The 18,319-nt window shown below is 46.6% G+C and overlaps 1 protein-coding gene across 5 annotated transcripts in view; it reads left to right on the forward strand.

Moving 5' to 3' along the window:
* Positions 1-17,914, forward strand: part of LOC311012026 (mitofusin-1-like) — an 87,703-nt gene extending 69,789 nt beyond the window's left edge. For 4 of the 5 annotated variants that reach the window (XM_084007299.1, XM_084007301.1, XM_084007302.1 and 1 more), the window contains 6 exons: positions 5,084-5,186; positions 5,265-5,485; positions 13,538-13,639; positions 14,387-14,583; positions 14,675-14,809; positions 17,693-17,914. In XM_084007299.1, the coding sequence (XP_083863425.1) occupies positions 5,084-5,186; positions 5,265-5,485; positions 13,538-13,639; positions 14,387-14,583; positions 14,675-14,809; positions 17,693-17,759 (825 nt within the window). In that variant the 3' untranslated portion in view covers positions 17,760-17,914. The remainder of the gene's footprint in view (positions 1-5,083; positions 5,187-5,264; positions 5,486-13,537; positions 13,640-14,386; positions 14,584-14,674; positions 14,810-17,692) is intronic. The other variant, XM_084007300.1, reaches the window with a different exon arrangement.
* The last annotated feature ends 405 nt before the right edge of the window (positions 17,915-18,319 follow it).

Genomic DNA, 18,319 nt, shown 5'->3' on the forward strand with positions numbered 1-18,319 from the left:
TCTAGATCCTGTCAACAACGCCAATTATGTAGTGATGAAAAAGGGCCATAAGGACTAACCCATTATGGATTTGCACTCTAGGGGCCCTAGTTTCGTAGACCAGGCACAGTCAGCTCTCAGCGCACCTGCGCCACGCCGACGGGGTGTGTCCGCCTGGTCTTTGCAAGTTTCGTGCACCGCGCAGGCTCGCGCAGGCACACCTCCCGTCACTCCCACCCGCGCAAGTGGGAAAGAGGGAGGAGAAGAAGGCGTGAGTGGGAGACGAGGAGGAGCTGGCGAGCTTTCAGCGCAGTCTCGGCGAGGCTTTTTGCCACGAAACTTCCGCTACGCCAAGCTGAATCTGTGACGCCTCCCCCTGCTGCGCCGCCACACCCATCTTGGCGCAGGTGATCCACCAAACTGCCAAACTGACCGTGCGCGGGTCGAAACTTGCATTGCGCCGGCTCCGCCACCCTGCGCAGCCCTGCGCTGCGCCATGAAACTAGGGCCCTAGATCACCACTTAGAGTCAGGTACAGTCCGGAATAAACAAGACGAGAGGCCGATGGCTCCAAAAATGTGACAACTTTTATTTTCAACAACTGATAAAAACACAATTTGATATATCCTAATTAAAACCATCACAGTAGCAAATTGCATTACCCGGCACTTGTTAATTAAGACAATCAACTGGACAATTGGTCAAAAGTCGTGGCAGGGCCAACCTGTGCAATATACGTGGGCTAGTAAGACAATAAGCTGGACAGTTAGTCAAGATCGTGGCAGACCTAACCTGTGCAATATACACAGGGCTAGAAGACAATAAGCTGGACAGTTAGTCAAAGGCAGGGCAGACCTAACCTGTGCAATATACACAGGCTAGTTAAGACAATAAACTGGACAGTTCGTTAAACACTAGTGCCACTAGTCTATATAGTACTGGTATAACAGGAGTTCAAAGGCTGCAATTATATTTAGGACCCAACGCACATGTGGCAAAAAAAGACTAAGACCCAAAAGGGCAAAAGATATCACTGCACACACACACAAATCACGGCACACTATATGCAGAGTTCCACACACTGCCACCAAGCTATGAGCGCACAAGAGGGCCTCACTAAAATAACAGCAAGTGTATGATGCTCGCTCAACCAGGCTACGATTTAGGTTTACACCTTATTCAGAGTGACACATTGCACCTGCCCGACCTAACTTAATGCCAAAAGAAAAAAACAAAAGAAACAAAACAACTAAAATTACCAAAACAAATTAAACAAATAGGGCCCAGTAGCTTACATTTGAGTATGGGAAAAAACAGCGACCGTCAAAATACATATGAGACCCTGCAAGAATAAACAATACATACATATCAGATCACCTTGAGGCATATTTTAGCAAACGCTATATTACAAACATGAGTATAGAAATACACAACATGCTGTACCTTGTCCAAGAGGAATTAACGGCCGTGCCTTTACGGCATCCACGCTGACCGAACTCGACCTGGGCTCTACGGGAACACATGCACATGGTTTTAATAATGTCTTTTTCGTGCGCTCTTTATTTACACTTAGTGTAGCGATAGCTTCCGCGTCACGCGGTTAATCAAAGGGAGAGGATGTACCCGGCTTCCGTTCCATCCTTAAATAATCTCCCGACCGGAAGAAGAGCCCGTGAGCTACGTCGGTTCCGACAGTCAGACCTCCCCGCTACATTTGCCAGGTAGAAGGCAGATTTAGCTGCCGAACAGTTGAGGTGAAGTCAGAGAGGAGGTGGTGGTAGTGAGCAAGGTCCTCATCCTGGCCCGATTTCTTCCATTTTCTCTCTGCCGCTCGCAACACTGATCTGTTGGTTCGCAGAGGTTCAGACAGCCAGGGAGGGGAGGAAGATGATCGCGCAGGTCATGAGATTGGGGGACAGAGAGTGTCCAAAGAAGAGGAGAGTGAGGACAACAGGATGGAGGAGGCTTCCTCAGTAGCCATTAAGGAGAACTGTTCTGTGGATGGAAGTGAGGAAAGAACTGTTGAGGAGAGAGCGGAGGGAGAGAGAGATTTCAGGTTGCAGCGGGTTGTGACAGTTCTAGGCGTAGAGGGGAGGGATGTGGTGGACTTCATAGGGAGGGAGAAAGCCTTAAGAAAGGCTGTTAGTTGTCAATGAAGCCCACATCGTTATCTGGACACCACCTCCACAGCCAGCGGTGGAAAGATGACATGCAGCTATACATGTCATCACTAGTAAAGTTTGGCAGGGGACCACAGAAAACTATGTCCAACATTGTTTTTGCATATTCACACACTAGGCCAACATTAATTTGAGTGACCTCCGAATGCCGTGACGTGAATCGCAATCTTACTGTATTTATGTTTATCCTTAGCCAACAGTTTCATTTGAGCTTTGATGACGCCCGCTCTGGCCCCTGGGACACATTTGACTAAAGTCGCTGGTGTCGCTATTTTCACGTGTCTCACTGCCGATGACCAGAGTTGGCTTCTCAGCGGGTGTGTCGCTGAGTGGGGAAAATCGATTAGACACATGAACATGGTGGTTAACCGTGGGCTTCGGTTTAGAACAATGCCTCCTTCGGACATTCACCCAGCCTCCCGGTTGCTCGGGGTTTGCAACTTAGAAAATGAGCGATGTGTCTGCTGAAGCAGGAATAGCGTGTGTTTAAGCTTAAATTTAGCAGTTGTTAGCCGCTGAATAGGGAAACTACGTTAAATTAACAGAGTTAGGCTAGAGAGAAAAACAGCCTGCAGTATCACGGAGAAACAGGAAATGACACAAGGCGCTTACCATCAGAGAAGTCAGTCGTTTCCAAGCAACTTCAAGCCACGCGTTCAGAGGACTACACTCTTGTGTATGTGTGCTAGTGGCTGATTTTGGTGCATCCGGGTCTGACTGAGGCTCAAACATGTTAGGCTGAATCTCTCCCATGTTTCCACTAATGGAAGCCATCTTGATGTGTGCTGCTTTTTCACCAGTCAACCCAGTCAGCAGTGGTGGTGGGCAGGGCCAAGCCAGGTGCAGAATGTGCTTCCAGCCCCTTCTCAGAGTTATTTTTTCTATTTCACATCAGGAAAAACATGTTAAACAAAATATGAATCATAGCTGAGTATTTGAGCCGTGGGAGAGCTGTGGATTGCTGCCATTCTAAGCAGACATACTCCTTTAAGAGCTGTAGTGAGATTACCGGTCATGCTATGTTGTCGAGAAGGGGGCTGAACAAAGCACCAACTCACAGACACCAACTTCTTCGATGGTGTTCCTCAAAGTGTCGGTGTCCTAATGCGGTATTTTGGAAGGATTTGTGATCATTTTTATTCATTCTCAAGTGGTGAAATATAAATGTAGCACAAAACCTGAAAATTGTTTTATGCAACATATAAAAGAGCATGAGGTTGGTCATCATATGCTTCAATCACAATTGTATAAGCTCTTTACACTTTTATAATTTATTTTACAAAAATGAATTACTTCATTATTTCTGATTTATGGCGAAAACTATTTTATCTTGCTGACCAGCTTCCCAAATTAATGTTCAGGTTCCCAGCTCTCAGATGATGCACAATATGTGGAATCTATTGTTGACCTGCTATCTCCCCATAAATAACCTCTGTGACCCCTAAAAAAAGACAAAGAAGGGTCGCTGTGACTCTAAGAGGGTTAAAATGTGTCTGGATGGGTCTTTAACATATAATGTGTGGTCTAGTTTATCACAAAGACTGGGAACAGGTAGAGACTAGGCAAGGCAAGGCAACTTTATTTGTATTGCACATTTCATACACAAGGCAGACTCAAAGTGCTTCACATCATAACATGTCATACAATAAAGTGAAAAAAAATGTAATTAAAAGAAAATAAAGGCACAATTAAAATGCATTACAGAAAGACAAGGAGAATAAAAACATATTTGCAATAATTAAAAACAGTGCAGACATTAAAAGATTTATCAGAAAGCTATGGTGAACATAAAAGTTTTCAGTCTAGTTTTAAAAGTGGTCAGAGTTGGGGCAAGTCTTACATCTTCAGGAAGTTTATTCCAGCCATTTGTTGCATAGTGACTAAATGATGCTCTCTCGTGATTGTTGTTTACTCTGGGAATCACTAACAGATTGGTCTCAGAAGATCTTAGTGGTCTAGAAGGCTTATGTAGTGGGAGCATATCAGTGATATACTTCGGCCCTAGACCATGTAGTGATTTATATGTGAGCAGGAGGATTTTGAAATCAATCCTCTGACATACAGGGAGCCAATGTAAGGATTTAAGAATTGGTGTAATGTGCTCACATTTTTTGGTCTTTGTAAGAACTCTAGCAGCAGCGTTCTGAACAAGCTGTAGCTGCCTGACAGTTTTTTTTGGAAGACCTGCAAGGAGACTGTTACAGTAGTCTAGCCTACTAGTAATAAAGGCATGTACAAGTTTTTCTAAGTCTTGAGCTGACATGAGCCCTCTAAGTCTTGCTACATTTTTTAGGTGATAGTAGGCTGATTTTGTTACTGATTTAATGTGACTGTCGAAATGTAAATCAGAATCCATAATAACCCCAAGGTTTCTGGCTTTGTTTGCGGTTTTCAGGGACAGAGAGTGAAGGTGTTGAATTACTTTAAACCTTTCTTTTTTAGCACCAAAAACAATTATCTCAGTTTTGTCCTCATTTAGTTGTAGGAAATTTAGGCACATCCAGTCTTGACTCACTATGATCTACTACCACTATGTAATCCCATTGTACCTGAACACATCATTCTAAACATCATAGACTGTATATAAGAAGTGGACATCGTCATGATGACATCACCCGTTGGTTTGTGGACCCCAGTTTTGAAGTCTTCGGCATTTTGACCGTCCCATGTTGGAATTTGGCGGCCGGATCTCTGTAAAGATGTGGGACCAACAGTCAGCCACCAAAGTCATATTTCATCAAGACATCCAGCCAGAAGCATGCTGGGTAATGAAGTAGCCTTTGGTTCTGGCTGGATAAGCTTTCCTTCCACCTCAGCTTTCTCAGCGCTCCAGTAATAAACACAAAAACACAATAAATGAAAGACCTGGTAAAGTAATCAATCATCCTTAAGTAACGGCTGGTCTCGTTGTCTCGTGTTTCCAGAAGCTGCTACAACACATCGACGAGAGGATGGTCGGCTCTTTGTCTCACCGCTGCTCCGTCAGTATCCTCAAAGACATCGAAGAAGCTAAGAGACATATGACTGGTACGTCTCACTCTGTCCATGTTTTCTTTCCCCGTCGGTTACAAATATGTCATGTGATGACCTGTCCTCTGTCCTCAGACAGCGTCCGTCCTCTGCTGTCTCTATCCGTCCACGAGCAGCTAGCCACACCTTCCTCCTCCTTCGACTTCACCTACGACCTCAACCTCGTCAGCCTCTGTGCAGATTTCCATGAAAACATTGAGTTCCAGTTCTCTCTGGGTTGGACCGCCCTCGTCACCCGCTTCATCGGAGCCGCCAACGCCAAGCGAGCACTGAGGAGCGGCGACTCTCAACTACAGGTGTTTCCACATGTCACATCCACTATTTTGTAATTCTATTATGTATATATCACATCATTCATATATATATATATATATATATATATATATACATATACATACACACACATACATACATACATACATACATACACAGTACAGACCAAAAGTTTGGACACACCTTCTCATTCAAAGAGTTCTTTATTTTCATGACTATGAAAATTGTAGATTCACACTGAAGGCATGAAAACTATGAATTAACACATGTGGAATTATATACTTAACAGAAAAGTGTGAAACAACTGAAAATATGTCTTATATTCTAGGTTCTTCAAAGTAGCCACCTTTTGCTTTGATTACTGCTTTGCACACTTTGTCACAACCGAACAAGGACTTGAACCCAAATGCACGACTCAGGAGGCAAAGTTGAAAATAAACAAATCTTTTATTATTTAAAGTTCAACAGAAAATCACTCACAAGGAGGAAAAAGTCACGATTAAAGTACAACAGAAAATCTACTAACAAAACCAAAGGCTTGACAAAGTAGCAAATTAAAGTACAAAACCTGACAAGACGGGCTTGGAACGAAGGCTGAAAATTCTTGGTGCGACAATGACGTGGCGCTAGTTCACTGACAAGCAGACGAGACGAACTGGCAACAGACAAAGGGAGACGCAGACCATATATACACACACAGGGTAATGGGGAACAGGTGGAAACAATCAGGGCAGGGAAGACAATCAGACTGGTGGGCAAAACACAAGGGGAAGGGCAAGTTACCTGAAACAAGAGGAGAGTAGAATTTCAAAATAAAGTAGGAAACCATAAGATAACATTGACACAAGACATTTAAACACCGCCAGCCCGCTTGGCCATGACAGTACCCCTCCCTCTAGGGACGGCTCCTGACGGACCAGGCCTCTGAGGGTGACTGTAAAAGTCAGAGATGAGGTCAGGGTCTACAATGAAGCTCGCAGGGACCCAGGAACGTTCCTCAGGACCGTAACCTTCCCAGTCCACCAGGAATTGCCTGCCCCAGCCCCTGTTGCGCACAGCAAGAAGTTTCTTAACGGAGTAGACTGGGCCTCCTTAACTGGTTTGACCCGGCTGACGTGGAAGGTTGGGTGAACTCTCGGGGACCGAGGCAGACGCAGACGAACAGCGGAGGGGCAGATGACTTTCGACACAGGAAATGGACCCACGAACCGTGGAGCCAGTTTCCTGGAGACGACGTGGAGAGGCAAGTCCCGTGTAGAGAGCCAGACTTTCTGGCCAGGTTGGTAAGCCGGTGCAGGTCGGCGCCTCCGATCGGCAGCCCTCTTCATGCGGTCCACACTGCGTAGGAGGACCTTGCGGGCGGCTGCCCAGATGCGGTGGCAACGCCGGACCATGGCGTGAGCTGATGGGACAGTGATCTCCTTTTCTGCCTCAGAGAAGACAGGGGGCTGGTAACCAAAGACACACTGGAATGGTGACATACCGGTGGCTGAGGTGGGGAGGGAGTTGTGGGCATATTCCACCCACACCAGGTTCTTGCTCCAAGACGCCGGGTTCTGGGACACCAGACATCGAAGGCATGTTTCCAACTCTTGGTTGAGACGTTCTGTCTGGCCGTTAGATTCTGAGTGGTACCCAGAGGTGAGGCTGACGGTGGCTCCAATGAGTTTGCAGAACTCCTTCCAGAATCTAGAGATGAACTGGGGCCCCCGGTCCGACACAATATCCTTAGGAAATCCATGGATACGAAACACATGAGTCATCATAACTTCCGCTGTCTCTTTGGCAGAGGGCAACTTGGGCAAAGGAATGAAATGAGTCATTTTAGAAAATCTATCCACCACTGTGAGAACAGTGGTGTTACCTTCCGAGACCGGGAGCCCTGTGACGAAGTCCAGAGAGATCTCAGCCCAAGGACGAGTAGGAATGGGGAGTGGCTGCAGCAACCCCATCCGTGCTCTGGAGGAGGTCTTGTTGCGGGCACAGACGGGGCATGCCTCCACATACTCCCGGACCTCTCGCTCCATGGAGGGCCACCAAAACCTCTGGGAAATGGCGTGCATGGTTCTTTTGACACCCGGATGGCAGGTGAGTAGCGAGGTGTGAGCCCAATGGATAACCTGTGGACGCATAGTAACAGGGACAAACAAGCGATTCACCGGACAACCACTAGGTGTTGGGTTCTCACTAGGGTTGCACATCTCTTTGTGATAAACGGTTCGATATGCATCTAGATACAAAGGTTACGATTCGATTCAAAAACGATATCCTTTATCACAGACCGATTCGATTCAAAAACGATATCCTTTAATTACAGACCGATTCGATTCGATTCCATACAGTGTAAGAACGATACGATTCGATTCTACGGTTAATATTTGTTGTAGATATTTTATAAAATAAAGAAGCCGATTCTATGAAAGTGACAATACAATAGTTTCTTTTCAAATATGTAAAATACCACATATCCCCAAACATTATGGCTGTATGGCACTGGCAAAAAAAAAAAAAAAAAAACAGAACAACAAAATCACATGTCAATGTATTTATTTTTAGACATGGACAAAAAAAAAAAAACTCTGTCTGAATCGTTGGCTGGCGGTCACAGGACAGCGTCGTGGACGCTACCTGTGCTGCGGCCGCCTCTTGTGGCGCAAGTTGAGACACAAGCGATTGACATTCAAAGCCGTCCGTCTCTCACGTGCGGTCGCGGAGTGCCTGCGGTCACACGGCAGCGTCGCAGCCGCCTACCTGTGCTGCGCCCGCCTCTCCACCTCCACCTCCTCCATGTTCCGTGTCCCTTGTTTATAACTCATACCAGCTAGCCAGCTACGGCGTTTCACGGTCAGCTTCAGCTCTCGCGTTGTTTTAGAGACGCTGGTGTAATGCCGCCCATAGATATGCCGCCAACCGCTTCAAAGTCTCGCGATACCCGATCCATGACTCCGTAACCGATTCATCTAGGAATTCATTGATAATTCGTATCGATTGAGGAGGCTGCTACCGATGCAGCCGTATCTCTCACTTGTTGAACCGAATATCCGGTCGCATCGGTTTATCGTTTACAACCCTAGTTCTCACCATTAGCTCGCTTCACCTCCGATTCTATTTGCCAAGTCACTGCTCCAACCACACGGTTCAGTGGTAGGATGGGCTCAGGTTCTTTGGCAGTAGGCTCAGGGTCAAACAGACGTGACAAGGCGTCGGGCTTAGTGTTCTGGGACCCCGGCCTGTAAGACAACACAAAGTTAAAACGATTAAAAAACAATGTCCATCTGGCTTGACGGGAGTTCAGTCTTTTAGCTTTGCGAATGTATTCCAAATTTTTATGGTCCGTCCATACAACAAAAGGACTCTGCGCCCCCTCCAGCCAATGTCTCCACTCCTCCAGAGCCACTTTGACAGCCAGCAACTCACGATTCCCAACATCGTAGTTCCTCTCAGCTGGTGAAAGCTTCCGAGACAGGAAGGCACAGGGGTGAAGCTTGTTGTCCTTCTCAGAGCGTTGGGAGAGGACCGCTCCTGCCCCATCATTGGAGGCGTCTACCTCCACCACAAACTGTCGGCTGGGATCAGGAACCGTGAGGATGGGAGCAGTGGTGAAGCGTGTCTTAAGCTGCTGGAAGGCCTCCTCAGCTTGAGGGGACCACTGGAACGTAGTCTGTGGAGATGTGAGGGCATGGAGAGGTGCCGCTATGGCGCTGAAGTTTCTGATAAACCGCCTGTAAAAGTTAGCAAATCCCAAGAATTGCTGAACGTTTTTGCGGCTATCAGGTGTAGGCCACTGAGCCACAGCGCTAACTTTAGCCGGATCCATTTGCGTCTTTCCAGGGGCTATGATGAAGCCGAGAAAAGATACAGTGTCAGCATGAAACTCGCTCTTTTCAGTTTTAACATACAACTGGTTCTCCAGCAACCTTTGGAGGACCTGGCGTACATGGCCAACATGAGAGTCTGAGTCTGGGGAATAAATCAAGATATCATCCAAGTACACATAGACAAAGTGGTTCAGGAAGTCTCTCAGAACATCATTGATCATAGCTTGGAACACCGCAGGAGCATTGGTCAAACCAAATGGCATAACAAGGTATTCGTAGTGGCCACTAGGTGTATTAAAGCCTGTCTTCCATTCATCCCCCTCTCTGATCTGAACCAGATGATAAGCATTTCTCAGGTCCAATTTGGTGAAGATCTTTGCTTGTTGAAGCTGATCAAAGGCAGATGACATGAGTGGCAGATGATACCTATTTTTAACAGTGACGTCATTAAGTGGCCCATAGTCAATGCAAGGTCTGAGAGACCCATCTTTTTTCCCCACAAAAAGAACCCTGCCCCTGCTGGAGATGAGGAAGGGCGAATAAGGCCAGCCTTTAATGATGACTCAATATATGCCGTCATGGCCTCCCTTTCAGGGCCAGAGATAGAGTACAGTCTACCTCTAGGAATGGGGGACCCAGGGATTAAGTCAATGGGGCAGTCATAAGGTCTGTGAGGAGGAAGAGAAGTAGCCTTACTCTTGCTAAAAACTTCCCCCAGGTCATGGTAACATTTCGGGACTGCTGTCAGGTCAGGGGGTTCAGGGTCTGTGTCAGGATGAACAGAGACAGTGTTAAATACAGGTTTTATACTCAGATCATGACATGACTTAAAACACTTCTTTCTACAACCCTCAGCCCAGTTCAAAACTTTCCTGTTACTCCAGTCAATGTGTGGGTTATGTTCTTTTAACCACGGGAAGCCCAGAATAAGAGCGTGCTGGGTAGAGTGAAACAAGTAAAAACACATGAGTTCATGGTGGTCATCTACAATGACTTCGAGGGGTTCAGTCTTGTGAGTCACTTTAAATATCAAGCTCCCGTCGAGAGCATTGGCCTCTAACGGATGGGCTAATTGTTCAGTGTTCAAATAAAGTTTTTGGGCAAAATCCCAGTCCATGAGACTCTCATCAGCCCCTGAGTCAATGAGCACCCCAAGAGAAATTGTGGTGTCGTGATGCCTTACCTTGACCTCCGATAAGGCTCGGGAAGGGAATTCAGAGGAGGAGAAACGGCTCACCAGTACCCTCCTGACTACTGGCGAGCCTGCCCTTTTGCTGGGCACGTGGCGAGGAGATGACCTTGCTGCCCACAATAGAAGCACCGTCCGTCCTGCAGACGGCGACGACGCTCCTCTGCGGACAGTTTGGCTTGTCCCAGCTGCATGGGTTCCTCCTGCTGAGGAGCCGTTGGAGGGAAGTGTGTAGGGCTCTGCCAAGTGGTTGTGGACGATGCAGTATGGGTCCGACGGCGATCAGACGAATATGTCACTTGGTTGCGGTTCCGCTTGCGCTCCTGTAAACGGTTGTCAGTCCTTATGGCTAGAGTTATCATAGAGTCTAGGGAAGATGGTAGATCCAGAGGCACTAACAAATCCTGAATCTGGTCAGAGAGTCCTTTAAGAAAAACGTCATAAAGAGCCGTGGAGTTCCATCCACTGTCAGTGGCTAGGGTCCGAAAGCGGATGGCATAATCACAAACTGAGTCCATACCTTGTTTGATGTTACTCAGTGCACGAGCGTTCTCTCGGTCAGATGAGATTGGATCAAAAACCCCCCTCAGAGCCTCTATGAATTCATTGAGGGAACCACAGATTGGTGAACGGCGAGACCACTCAGCCGTAGCCCATGCCTTCGCTCTCCCAAAGAGATGGGAAACCATGAATGCCACCTTAGACCGTTCTGTGGGAAATGCTGATGGCAGGTGTTCATAGTACATTTCACAGTCAACGATAAAAGCACGGCATTTTCCAGACTCACCGGAAAACTTCTCTGGTGCAGACAGAGGAAGGGCTGTGGTAGGAGGAACCAGGACCGACAATGCTCCAGCAGCCGCTGGGGACGACGTGGCTTCTGTGGCAGGGGGTGAGGGATTCTTTGTGAGGAGAGAGTGGATCTCTTGTACCTGGGCTGACAGGAGGTTCACATGAGTGGTCATGGCAGCTTTGAATTCCTCCTGACAGTTCGCTAGCCCCTTCACTCCATGATGCAGAGAGGACATCTGCTCCTCCTGCTGGTTGAGGCGAGCGCCTTGGGAGCGAATGGCTGCAGTCAGGTGATCTGAGTCGGCTGGGTTCATTCTGGCCAGTTCGTACTGTCACAACCGAACAAGGACTTGAACCCAAATGCATGACTCAGGAGGCAAAGTTGAAAATAAACAAATCTTTTATTATTTAAAGTTCAACAGAAAATCACTCACAAGGAGGAAAAAGTCACTATTAAAGTACAACAGAAAATCTACTAACAAAACCAAAGGCTTGACAAAGTAGCAAATTAAAGTACAAAACCTGACAAGACGGGCTTGGAACGAAGGCTGAAAATTCTTGGTGCGACAATGACGTGGAGCTAGTTCACTGACAAACAGACAAGACGAACTGGCAACAGACAAAGGGAGACGCAGACCATATATACACAGGGTAATGGGGAACAGGTGGAAACAATCAGGGCAGGGAAGACAATCAGACTGGTGGGCAAAACACAAGGGGAACGGCAAGTTACCTGAAACAAGAGGAGAGTAGAATTTCAAAATAAAGCAGGAAACCATAAGATAACATTGACACAAGACATTTAAACACCGCCAGCTTTCTTGGCCATGACACTCTTGGCATTCTCTTGATGAGCTTCAAGAGGTAGTCACCTGAAATGGTCTTCCAACAGTCTTGAAGGAGTTCCCAGAGATGCTTAGCACTTGTTGGCCCTTTTGCCTTCACTCTGCGGTCCAGCTCACCCCAAACCATCTCGATTGGGTTCAGGTCCGGTGACTGTGGAGGCCAGGTCATCTGGCGCAGCACCCCATCACTCTCCTTCTTGGTCAAATAGCCCTTACACAGCCTGGAGGTGTGTTTGGGGTTATTGTCCTGTTGAAAAATAAATGATGGTCCAACTAAACGCAAACCGGATGGAATAGCATGCCGCTGCAAGATGCTGTGGTAGCCATGCTGGTTCAGTATGCCTTCAATTTTGAATAAATCCCCAACAGTGTCACCAGCAAAGCACCCCCAAACCATCACACCTCCTCCTCCATGCTTCACGGTGGGAACCAGGCATGTAGAGTCCATTCGTTGGTTGGAACCAAAGATCTCAGATTTGGACTCATCAGACCAAAGCACAGATTTCCACTGGTCTAATGTCCATTCCTTGTGTTCTTTAGCCCAAACAAGTCTCTTCTGCTTGTTGCCTGTCCTTAGCAGTGGTTTCCTAGCAGCTATTCTACCATGAAGGCCTGATTCACACAGTCTCCAACAGAACAGTTGTTCTAGAGATGTGTCTGCTGCTAGAACTCTGTGTGGCATTGACCTGGTCTCTAATCTGAGCTGCTGTTAACCTGCGATTTCTGAGGCTGGTGACTCGGATGAACTTATCCTCCGCAGCAGAGGTGACTCTTGGTCTTCCTTTCCTGGGGCGGTCCTCATGTGAGCCAGTTTCTTTGTAGCGCTTGATGGTTTTTGCGACTGCACTTGGGGACACTTTCAAAGTTTTCCCAATTTTTCGGACTGACTGACCTTCATTTCTTAAAGTAATGATGGCCACTCGTTTTTCTTTACTTAGCTGCTTTTTTCTTGCCATAATACAAATTCTAACAGTCTATTCAGTGGGACTATCAGCTGTGTATCCACCTGACTTCTGCACAACACAACTGATGGTCCCAACCCCATTTATAAGGCAAGAAATCCCACTTATTGAACCTGACAGGGCACACCTGTGAAGTGAAAACCATTTCAGGTGACTACCTCTTGAAGCTCATCAAGAGAATGCAGAGTGTGTGCAAAGCAGTAATCAGAGCAAAAGGTGGCTACTTTGAAGAAACTAGAATATAAGGCGTATTTTCAGTTGTTTTACACTGTTTTGTTAAGTACATATTTCCACATGTGTTAATTCATAGTTTTGATGCCTTCAGTGTGAATCTACAATGTCAATAGTCATGAAAATAAAGGAAACTTATTGAATGAGAAGGTGTGTCCAAACTTTTGGTCTGTACTGTGTATATATATATATATATATATATATATATATATATATATTCCTATATTCTTCTCTGCAGCAAAGCTCCACCTTAAAGGATGAGGTAGCGGTTTCCATAGCGACAGGTCTGGTCTCCGTCACCTCCCGAGCATCTGTGACAGTGCTGGTGATCAGTGGAGTGGTAGGTGCTTTTATTATTGATTTTCTGTGTTTGATTGGTTGTTTAGTCTGTCTGTCAAGGAAACTAAACTTCCTTTTAAGTCCTGTGTTTATAAATGATTTTTGTTTCTGTTTTTTATTATTATTATTTTTATTATGAATAGGACAAAAAAAGGGGGCTGCACGGTGGTGTAGTGGGTAGCACTCTCGCCTCACAGCAAGAGGGTCCCGGGTTCGATTCCCGGGTCGGCCCGGGTTCCTTCTGTGTGGAGTTTGCATGTTCTCCCCGTGTAAGCGTGGGTTCTCTCCGGGTTCTCTGGCTTCCTCCCACAGTCCAAAGACATGCAGGATGGGGATAGGTTCATTAATTGATGACTCTAAATTGCCCGTAGGTGTGAATGTGAGAGTGAATGGTTGTTTGTCTCTACATGTCTCCCTGTGATAGACTGGTTACCTGTCCAGGGTGAACCCTGCCTTCGCCCAATGACAGCTGGGATCGGCTCCAGCCCCCCCCCCCGCGACCCTAAATACAGGATAAGCGGTAGAAAATGGATGGATGGATAGGACAAAAAAGCAAATTGTATCTTCTCTTGTTTTTTCCTTTCTTTCTTTTGGTTCGGACTTTTCAAGTTCATCATATGAACAAAGAAGAGAAGCAGTTGTCTGTAATGAAAATCTTATATTTCAAGTTCCCTTCAAGAAATGTTTGTTAAATCTGTATTTTAGCAAAACTAGAATGTAGAACCTCAGGTGTATGTGTGTGCTGCAGGTGTGGCGGTCCGTGGGCTGGCGTCTCATCGCCCTCTCCCTCTCGCTGTATGGTCTCCTCTACTTGTACGAGAAGCTCACCTGGACTGACGCCAGCAGAGAGCGCGCTCTGAAGCAGCAGCTCGTGGAGCACGTTGCTCTTCGTTTGAGAGGCATCATCAACATCAGCAGCCTCGCCTGCAGCCAAAAGGTTCACAAGTAAGACCTCACACCGTCACACCTGATTGACCCCCAGTTGAGAGGCTGAAGGTTAAACTCATCTGCTGCTGCTGCTGTGATTGTGTTTGAGGGAGCTGTCGGCCACCTTCAGCCGGCTCACGCAGAGGGTCGACCTGAGCGAAGCTGAGCTGGAGGGAAACATCCGGCGGCTGAGCTTCAGGATCCAGAGACTGGAGAACATCCAGAGGAGGTCCAAGGCCTTCAGGTCAGAGGTCACACTCTCACTCCTTCATACTGTGAGTAGCATCGGCTGACTAACAGCACTGACACTAACTGTGAAGAGTGGGTCATGATTTAGGAAATCAATTCTACATATTGAAAGAAACATTTGGTGGTAGCTGGTAGCATGAGTGTTTACTTCATTTATTTTGATCTTAGTTGACAATGAACTAATAGCTCTTGTCATTCACAATGACAGACTGTTCATTATCAATTATTTACATAATAATCAGTTTTACATATAGGCCAGAAGTGAGCTGTAGTCTATCTAGAAACAAAGTTGGTCTACTGATTAGGCTCTGAGGTTGTGGTGGTTGTGGTGTGTGGAATCCAAGGTATCGGGATGGAGCAACGACACGTTGAGACACATGAAGCTCTTTATTCATTTACAGCAGCTGAGAGCAAAAGCCAAAATCATACATAGAGTTATCAGCAAAGCCTCAGGGTGTTTGAGCAATCTATGGCATGAACTAACATCATCACAAATATCAAGCATAAATACAGCTATTTGGTATTTTAATGAATACTAGAAGATGAGACCATCAGCCCTGTTTGATCCTCAATTCACTGGTTACCAGTAAGTTTTACAATGTATACAAGGTTTTACTGGTCACCTGTAAAAACTTGATGGCTCTTCCCTGATGAACTGAGACGCAGCTCAGATCCTCAGACTCTGCTGGTTTTCAGAGTCCCAGTCTGCCGCAGAATCACTGACATCTTTGAAATAACTTAAGCTGATAAAAAAGCATCATTAACTTTAGGACACAGTTACTATTTGTGTGTGTGTGTGTGTGTGTGTGTGTGTGTGTGTGTGTGTGTGTGTGTGTGTGCTTTAGTTTATTTGAAATGGTTTAATCTTGGTTCAGCCATGGAAGCCACTTCTATGTAACTTTGCATTGAAAAGTGCTTTATAAATACAGATTATCACGCGTATTATTCAAGACAATGGGCCCTAGTTTCGTAGACCAGGCGCAGTCAGCACTAGGCGCACCTGCGCCGCGCCGACAGGGTGTGTCCGCCTGGACTGGCTGGCTCGCGCAGGCACACCTCCCGTCTCGCCCACCGGCGCAAGTGGGAAAGAGGGAGGAGAAGAAGGCGTGAGTGGGAGACGAGGAGGAGATGAGGCGTGGACTGGGATTAATACAGCCGATTCAGATCTTCACCAATCAAATGAGCTCCTCTACTCTCCTTTAATGCGTTAGGGGAGGTTCAGTGCAAGTTCCGTCACTTGACAACCCAATGACAGAAGCAGCGCCGCCACTCCCACCACGCGCATCACACGCTGTGCGTGCGTATCATAATAATAACAATGCCGATATTATAAAAAACAGGAGAGAGAGAGGGAGATGTTTTGGTCCGAGAGGCTGAGTTTCCGTTACGCGTGCCATCCGCCTTTGATCTGACGTCAGATGTGACGGGACAATCTATATAGATATAAATTCACGTGTTGATTCAATTAGTTGCATTAAATAGTGTTTGTTGTGATTATTTATTGCATTTAAATGTGCCTGGAACTGTGGAAACCTGCCTGTGAGGTCTCGGTGACGTGTGCGCACTGCGCGCCATCAGCCAAACTTCCACTCCGCCAGCTGTGATTCGCCTTGAATGAATGGACTTTACTTACGCCGTGCACCGAGAGTAGACCAGGTTGGAGCTGGCGAGCTTTCAGCGCAGTCTCGGCGAGGCTTTTGCCACGAAACTTCCGCTACGCCAAGCTGAATCTGTGACGCCTCCCCCTGCTGCGCCGCCACAGCCATCTTGGCGCAGGCGATCCACCAATTTGCCAAACTGACCGTGCGCAAGGCTGCACGGGTCGAAACTTGCATTGCGCCGGCTCCGCCACCCTGCACCGCCACCCTGCACCGCCACCCTGCAGCCACCCTGCACCGCCACCCTGCACCGCCCTGCGCTGCGCCACGAAACTAGGGCCCAATGTATACAAGGGCTAGCTCAGGTTTGCCCTGAGCCAGCTCTTAGTTAAGCTGCTATAGGCCTAGACTGCTGGGGGATTATAGTGACACACTGAGCCTCTCTCTCTCTCGCGCGCTCTCTCTGTGTATGTTCCCCCGGAGTCCCTGTGCTCTCTTGCCTAGCAGGTCTCCCTGGACCGTGGTGGAACCTGATCCGGACTGCACCGATGTTGTGGTCTTGTTTGACTCTTACCGCCAATATTTTTAATTAAAGTAATTGACTAAAATCGGCATCTCTACTGTCACTAACTTGACTACTCCCGGGAGTCTGGCTATGCTTTTTGGTCCACTGAGGTCCCGACTGATGCAGACTGCTAACTGGCCTGACGCTGGAAACACCACATTGTAGCTCCACCTGCCCGCTGTGTGACTGCTCAACTACTCCTGCTTTCTGGTCTACGGCGACGTGGTTGGGATGGATCCATCTCGGCGTGGCTGTGCCTGCTGCCATGGACTACTACTGTTGATACTATTGCTTCTGTTAATACTACCACTACTGTTAATGCTACTACTACCATACTACCAACACCAAATGCAGTTGGAACCCAAGGGCCTGGGCTGCACGAGATTGCTGCCTAAAAGCCTATTAAGGCAGTTTTTTCTCACCACTGTCGCTGTAACGCTTGCCCCTGGGTGATGTTGGGAATTTGAAATTGTGTTGACTCTTGAAATCTTGAGTGTATTCTAGTCCTGCTCAATGTGTTAAGTGTCCTGAGATGAGTCCTGTTGTGATATGACACTATAAATCAAATTGAATTGAATTGAATTGAATACATGTAGTGGGGTTACAGTTTGAGTATAAAATGGAGTATGAAGAATAGTAAAGCATATCTGTGCTGTTGTACTGACAAGTAAAAGTACTTCCTGTACAACTTCTTATTAGTTGTTTGTGTTTCCAGGAACCGGGCAACGGAGCTGGAGACTCAGCTGGAGGCCTTCTCTGTTCAGTACCTGCAGGGGAACTGATCAGGTGTTGCTTGGTGAGCGGCGCCCCCTGCTGACAGACTCACCATCACTGTTCATGTCTCAAACTGAGCTTCAGTTAAAGCGGCTGTAATGCTGACTGGAGTCAGTGTCATCACCTCTATAAAAGGATTTATGGGAGGAATAATAAGTACCTTTCTACTATGTTTTTGTCGTAAAAAGTATTGTCTGCCCTAAACCATGTCACTAAGCTCCAGTGAGCTGACGTAAAGACATGTCTTGAATATCTACAGCAATTGATTTATTTTATTTTATTACTATGAGGTGATTCTTTCATTTAACCCTTATTTTTACATGTTTATTTTATTAAAATGATTATTGTTTATCCACTTTCTGTTTGTTTTGCCTTGTTTTGTTTTTGTCCTCCTTTTTTCTCTCCTCATTTGCTGTTTCGAGGAGAAACAATCAAAGGGACTAAAGCCCTCATTCACGTATAAACCCAATAGTTTACCTGTCAGATTTCTATTTGATCCTGCTCACTGAATAAAAGTGGTGATATGAAAAGTTTGTTAGTTACATTCTTGCCTTGTGTAGATTATTAT

This window comes from Eutrigla gurnardus, assembly GCF_963514095.1.
Source record: "Eutrigla gurnardus genome assembly, chromosome: 4".
Lineage (NCBI taxonomy): Eukaryota > Metazoa > Chordata > Actinopteri > Perciformes > Triglidae > Eutrigla > Eutrigla gurnardus.